The 6,904-nt window shown below is 37.5% G+C and overlaps 1 protein-coding gene across 1 annotated transcript; it reads right to left on the reverse strand.

Annotated features, from left to right (window-relative positions):
• Positions 1-3,926: 3,926 nt before the first annotated feature.
• On the reverse strand, positions 3,927-4,874 carry LOC123238668 (olfactory receptor 52H1-like). Its single transcript, XM_044665874.1, has one exon. The coding sequence runs from the start codon at positions 4,872-4,874 to the stop codon at positions 3,927-3,929; it is 948 nt and encodes a 315-aa protein (XP_044521809.1).
• Positions 4,875-6,904: the final 2,030 nt, after the last annotated feature.

The raw sequence follows: 6,904 nt of genomic DNA on the forward strand, positions 1-6,904 counted from the left end.
AGCAAGTAATTTTATCCCTATTTTATAGATGACAAAAATGAAGCTCTAAGAATTTAAAATATTATGTCCACTTTCAGATAGATATTTAATGACAAAATCAACTCTGTCTTTGGGTTCCATATCTAGGCTTATTTCAAGTCAATAATCATTTCTTAAGTTATTATTTATATGCAAGAAATTCTTTCAAGTTTAGATGGGGCTACAGTTTGGCTGCCGCTATGGAACCCACTTCTGGGCTTCATTTTCCTAATGATTTTGCTTGAGTTAACAGGGTCTATAATAATTTGTGTATGTGTGTGTGTGTGTGTGTGTGTGTGTGTATAGACATATCTGTATCTAAATATGTATATATACATATGTATATATTTTTGCAAAGATTCATATATAACTATTTCAAATTTGAAGAAATTTGGTTTCCTTTGTGATCCTATATAATGTATTTTATACATTTAGAAACATTATCCTGGATTACACCAGACTGTCCAAAGAGATCATGATAGAAAAAAAGCTAAAGAACCCCTATATCAGTAGAATCCTTCTCAGACAGAGTGGAACCTATCTGTCCTAGTTATTGGTACCTTCTAATTGGAAGGGTTGATTGCAAAGGATAGTGGCCTAGGATGAAAAAACTCATGAGAGCAAAATTAGGTTAAGAAGTGAAGGCTGGAAGGAAATCAAAGAGATGGGGAATGAATAGTTACAAGGAAAGGAGTTTCCTCTTGGCCATATCCCCTCTGACTTCAGCTTCTGGTTGTTAAGGGTCCTCTTCCCCCTACTTGTCTGTACTCTGATAGTAATGTGGCCTGGGTTGGGGGAAGGAAGGAGTTTAAGATGGGAGCCATGAAGAAAGGAATTTCTAAGATTCCCACTTGCTATGCCATTAAAGATGACTCAGATAAAGAATTTCAATTGTTATGTGGTCCTCAAATCAAACCCATCAAGCACATGCTTATCTATTTCACCAAAAAAGGGTATAAATTACTAATTTCCCACTTCTTTGGTGTAAGGAGGTGAGAAGTTAGGATAAACTAGTGAATTATTAAATTTCTTCAATTCCTCAGAAAATCCAAGAAGGTTTTGAAAATATTAGACTCATGTCTTTCCATCTTAAGGCAGAATTTGTAGTTGGGAGGAAATAAGATAACTTAACTTACTTGTTTCCTAGATAGTAGAAGTCCTTGCTGATGATATATTTCCTTGATAAAGCAATTCTTACCATTTTTATCCTTTATTGTGAAATGAAATTTATGTGACTCATTTTCAACATGTTGAATATGAGAGAGTGGGGAATTTTCAGTAGGGTGGAGAAGACAGCAGTCAATGATAGTATTTAGCATCCAGGGAGTAATAAGGAAAGCAGGTCTCCAATAGAGACTGCAAGTGCTCCCACTATTCATCTAAAACCTGTAGGTTAATATCCAAGAGAGGAAACATGCTATAGGTGAGAAATGAAGTGAACTTGGAATTACAGGGCAGGGATTCAAGTCATAGTTCTGCTATTTATATCTCTTCACTTTTCTGGTCTTCTGTTTCTTCATCTATGAAATTAAAGGATGGGGTGGCATAGATTAGAGAGCTTCTTGAGATCATTTCACTTATCAATTTGTAATATTATACACTTGAATCTTTTCTAGCTTTTCTCATCAAAGTCTAAAAGCAGCATGTCATATAATTGTATTTCCACCAGCTCCCTGAATGAAGTCTTCATAAACATCAGGGAAATGCTCATGGAGAGACCCTTCAAAAGTTTACAAGATGCAATATAGGATCCATATTATGATTCATACATCTAATTTCTGTAAGCAATAAGAAAAAAATAATTTATTTCAATAGTAGATTCACATTCCTTGATGGGAGGTCAATAATTCTCTTCTTTCTTCATTAAGAGTTTGGTAATGGGAAAAGCAAAGGGGTTAGTAGCAGAGCTTTCCAAATTCCCCTATATTCATATTTGGGATGAGTTTTTAATCTAAACATCTATTTATGACTAAAAGTCAATGAAATTTAGATTGAAATTTATTCAGTAATATCTGCAAAATAAGTATATATTGAAGTACAGACTTGGGGAAGTCAATTTAATTATTTAATTTAGCCAAAATTTATCAAGTGTCTACCATGTGAAGAGTCAGTCACCATGCTGAAGAAGAGAAACATTTTTTCCCCAGGACATTCTCTTTGTTCTATAGACTGGAAAGGTAAAAAGACAAACTCATATGAGAACAAAAGTAACACAAAATTATTGCAGAATTACAGAATCTCAGACTTAGACAGGATCTCAGATCTTATCTAATTCAGCCTGATATGAGCAAAGATCTGTTATAAAGAATTCTCCTAATATTACCACACCTCCATCCTTGAAGAGATTCAGTAATGCCTGAGATAGTAACGTATATTAAATTAGCATTTATTCAGTGATTACTGTGCTAGGCACTATGCTAGGGACATAAAGAATGATAAAAATATAGTCCCTGATCTCAAGGAGATTTCATTCTGATAGGGGAGACATCACTTAAATAATTTTACACACAAGACATATACAATTGAGCTGCAAAATGATTTCAAAAGAAAGGCACTTACAGTGGGAAGGGAAACATCTCTTATTAGAAGGAATGAATTGAGTTGACTCTTGAAAGAAAGCAAGAAAGTCAGAAACTGAAGGTAAGGAAGAGAAACATTGCAGGCATAGGAATCAGCCAATGAAAAGTCATGGGATTGGGAGATGAAATAATATGGCATTCTATTTTTGATCGATTTTAATTTTAATGATTTTTTCTGTACATTGAGCTGAAACCTAGTTTTTCTATAATTTTCATCCCATTATTTATATTTTTGTCCTTTAGAACCAAGTATTAACACTCTTCCCTATGACCTAAAAGCACCTCTTTATATCCGTCTCCTATCTTTGTTAGATGACACTTTTGATGAAATTTATAGGGGAGAAATGAATTTCATATTAAATATTTCTTCAGTTCTTCTCTATCCTTCCCATAACAAGAATGCTTATACTCTAAAGTGGGCGATAATCCTCCTTAACATTTCCCAAGAATTTGGTTGATTTCTCTTTATTTCCCTTGGTCACTCTAAAAATGTCTTATTAGTGCCTTGTCCTCACCCCAGGATCATTTCCTGATATGCTTCATATACTCCAAAACCCAACGTGTAAGAAAGAAAAAAACCATGTCACATATGTAATAGCACTTTAAGGTTTGCAAATTGCTTTACAAATTTTATATCATTTTATCCTCAGAACTAACCTGAGAGGAAACCAAGACATACAGAGGTTAAGTGACTTGACCAGTGACACAGCTAGTAAGTATATGGCAGAATTTTCATCCTGTCTCCAGGTGCAGAGCATTGCACAATTTAATTGATACACAGTGACAGTCTGATAGTTTATGAAATTCTGTATCCTTAGACTTTGAGCTGAGGAGAGGGAAACATTTCAACATCTAGTTTCCAGGTCCAAAAGAGATCTTTACATTTAATCCACTATCTCCTGGTTTGCCATCAACTCTCATTTGCTGCTCCCTCATCTACCAAACTAAGCTCTAGCTTCTTGGTAGAATTTGAATCCTAGACATAAGATTTTAAACTTCCTGTTTGTATGGACATTGGGTCATAGAAACTACAGATTTATGATTGTATTGTTATAGGAAACTCCCATATGAAGATTTCCTTTACTAATGTAGGCTAGAACCTTCTCTGTATCTTATAATTTTAAGAAGTTGCCTGAAGAATTGAGAAGGGAAGTGATTTGCTCAGGATCATATAGCCAGTGTTGTCAGAAGCATCACTTCATCCCAGATTTTCCTAATTGCAGAGCTTACACTAAATTCTTCAATTCTTCACTCTATTTCATATCCAGCATGTTGGTAACTTTGGTTCCAAGGTACCACATTATTCTTCATCCTAGCTTTGTTCCCAAATTATTGTACTCCCTTTAACCTGAAGAGGAGAATAACCTTGTCACGTATCTGCTTAGTTCTCACTCCATAGATAAGGGGGTTGAGTGCAGGTGGAATGGCCACATAGAAGTTGGAAAATAAGACATGGAAAGTACGAGGAATATTGTGGCCAAAGCGGTGGACCAGCCCAGAGAAGAGAGCTGGTGTGTAGAACAAGAGGATGACACAGATGTGGGAGCCACAGGTGCTCAAAGCCTTTTGGTGAGCACCACGGGATGAGAGGCTGAAGACAGAACGGAGGATGAAGATGTAGGAGACAGCGATTAGAGCCATGTCAGAGAACACAGTCATCATGGGCACAGCAAAACCATACCAGATGTTGATAGAGATGTCAGCACAGGAGAGCCTGGCCACACCAATATGTTCACAGAATGTATGTGGGATGATGCGTGTTCGACAATAAGGAAGACGTTTGAGTAGGAAGACACATGGCAAGATGACACAGAAACTGCGGACCACAATGCCCACTAGGATCTTGGCAGAAATCTGGGGGGTCAGCATGGTGGTGTATCTCAGTGGGGAACAGATGGCCACATAACGGTCATATGCCATGGCCAGCAGGATACCTGAATCTATGATAAAGCTACAGTGAAGGAAGAACATCTGGGTGAGGCACCCAGAGAAGGTGATTTCTTGGGCTCCTAACCAGAAGATGCCAAGGGTTTTAGGGATGCTTGCTGTGGACATTATGACATCAGTGGCTGCCAGCATGGAGAGGAAGAAGAACATGGGCTCATGGAGGCTATGCTCCACAGCAATGAGCCACAGTAAAATGGCATTACCTGCAAGAGTCACAAGATATATAGCACAGAGGGGGACTCCAATCCAGGTATGGAACAGTTCTAGCCCTGGGATCCCCCACAAGGTGAAAGGTCCAGGATTGAAGCTGCTTAAATTGAATATGTCCATGATGGTCTGGAATCTCACAGCTCCCAGTACTGAAAGTTTATAATAATAAAAACAACAATAAAACATCAGTTATATAGTACTTTAAGGTCTACAAAGTACTTCATTAATGTTATCTCATTTGCTCCTCACCTCAACAATCACATTGAGAGTTGAGTGATATCATTAACCTGATTTTTCAGATGAAGGGGAAGCTGAGACAGAAATTAAGTGACTTGCCTATTGTCACAGAGCTCTAAGTGTCCAAGACAGGATTTAAACTCAGGTTCTTCTGACTCTACATTCAGTACTCTATCAACTATGCCACTTACCTTCTTCCTAATGATGGATAGCTGGACTAATTAACTTGTTTTTGTTTCTTGAACCCTTGTTGTGGCTGTCTACTCATCTCACCTTCCTTTGACACCCTCTCAGGGCTCTGCCAAATGCTGATGATTCTTCTCTTCCAAGAGCCTTCCTAAGTAACTCCCTTCAAGTTTGCTTATCTTAATCAGTCTAGAACTCATAATATCTATGATGTTTGTAATATCTGTATGCATAAACCAACTAATGACAATAAAATCGTTAACTGCTAAGTGCTGGAATCATTTCTGGTGCTGACTATGTCTTTCTGAATTCTTTCCCATCTTGCTTCATTTATCAAGTAAGGAGGAGGGGGAAGATTAGATGTTTGTTAAAATATTGTTTCTACTCCAGGATTCTGGGTATGTCTCACCTCCTCTATGCAATTTCCAAAACATCAATCAACCCTGGTGTCTTTCTGACTTTCACATACAATCTAGGGCATTGGGTGGCTCAGTGGAAAGAGAAGTAAGCCTGGAGATGGGAAGTCCTGGGTTCAAATATGACCTCCAAGAGTTACCTAACTCCAGTTGGGAACCTCACTTTGTGGTGTAAGAGGGGACCATCATCTTCCTCATTTGGGACATTTCACTTCTTGTCATACTCCCTAAAGCTATATTAGTTTTTGTTTTTGACTTCCATATCAACATTCTGGTTACATTAAACTTAGCAGCAATCGACTAAAACTCCCAGATCTTCTGTGTGATCATTTAATATTATAGAATCCCCCTTAATCTTTTACCTGGAAAGTTGATCTTGAAGGCATAGCTGTGAATATGAGTGAATCCATTTACATCTATGCATATATTGATGAGAATGTTATATTATTCTAGTCCTGAGCCTCTAGGAACAGAAACATAGTCACAGCCACCTCAACTCTAATGGAGTTTATTAATAACATATAAGCAATATGACACATACACACAAGTATGTATATACACCTACATGTAAGCTGGCAATATCAAGCTCATACGAGTTTACAGACACATTTACAGGTCCATAGAGAACAGACACCCAGCTTATGGATTAGGAATGACTTTCTAAAATTTTGTTTGCTGGTTTACCTTCATTACACTACATAAAATATTCTAAGAATCCCGAGGAAGTTGATACGGAGAAGCCCTAGTCTCTGGCTGAAACACAGAATGATTTGAAGCAGTTAAATCCATGGTGATCGCTATCTTAATATTCCTCACTGGATATAGGGAGTCCTGCCCTCTACCATTTTCTTTTCTTCAGATTCCATCTACCTTCAGCCTTCTTACAACCCAGGGAATGACACTCACCTGCCTTTGATTTTAGTGTTAAGCACAGATGGGGAGGCAGCTTGTAATGGAGCCAGGGAACATAAAGAGAAAATAGGTTGGATACACACGGGTGGAGATGGACAAATAACAGTCAAATAAAAAAAGAACATATAAAAGGAGAAATGAATGTAAGGCAGATGGAAATTTACTCATAACCAGAAAGAAAGACATTTCCATTTATCTCTCTCTGTAGTGCCCCTCTGGGAGTAGGGCTAGCAAGGTGTCTTGGTCCCCAATTCCCAGGATGCATTAGGGATGAAATCAAATTATTGTACACAATCTTTCTTAATGTAGCCCAAGACAACAATAAATTTCTTGGATTCTGCCTTTCTGTTATATCCTGAACCAGACTGTTGGCTCTTTTTCAACTTAGAGTCCACTAAA

Source organism: Gracilinanus agilis, chromosome 3 (genome assembly GCF_016433145.1).
Source record: "Gracilinanus agilis isolate LMUSP501 chromosome 3, AgileGrace, whole genome shotgun sequence".
Classification (NCBI taxonomy): domain Eukaryota; kingdom Metazoa; phylum Chordata; class Mammalia; order Didelphimorphia; family Didelphidae; genus Gracilinanus; species Gracilinanus agilis.

Bases quoted from the DNA above. Each gene is read 5' to 3' on its own strand.
- LOC123238668 (XM_044665874.1), bottom strand. From the start codon at position 4,874: ATGGACATATTCAATTTAAGCAGCTTCAATCCTGGACCTTTCACCTTG.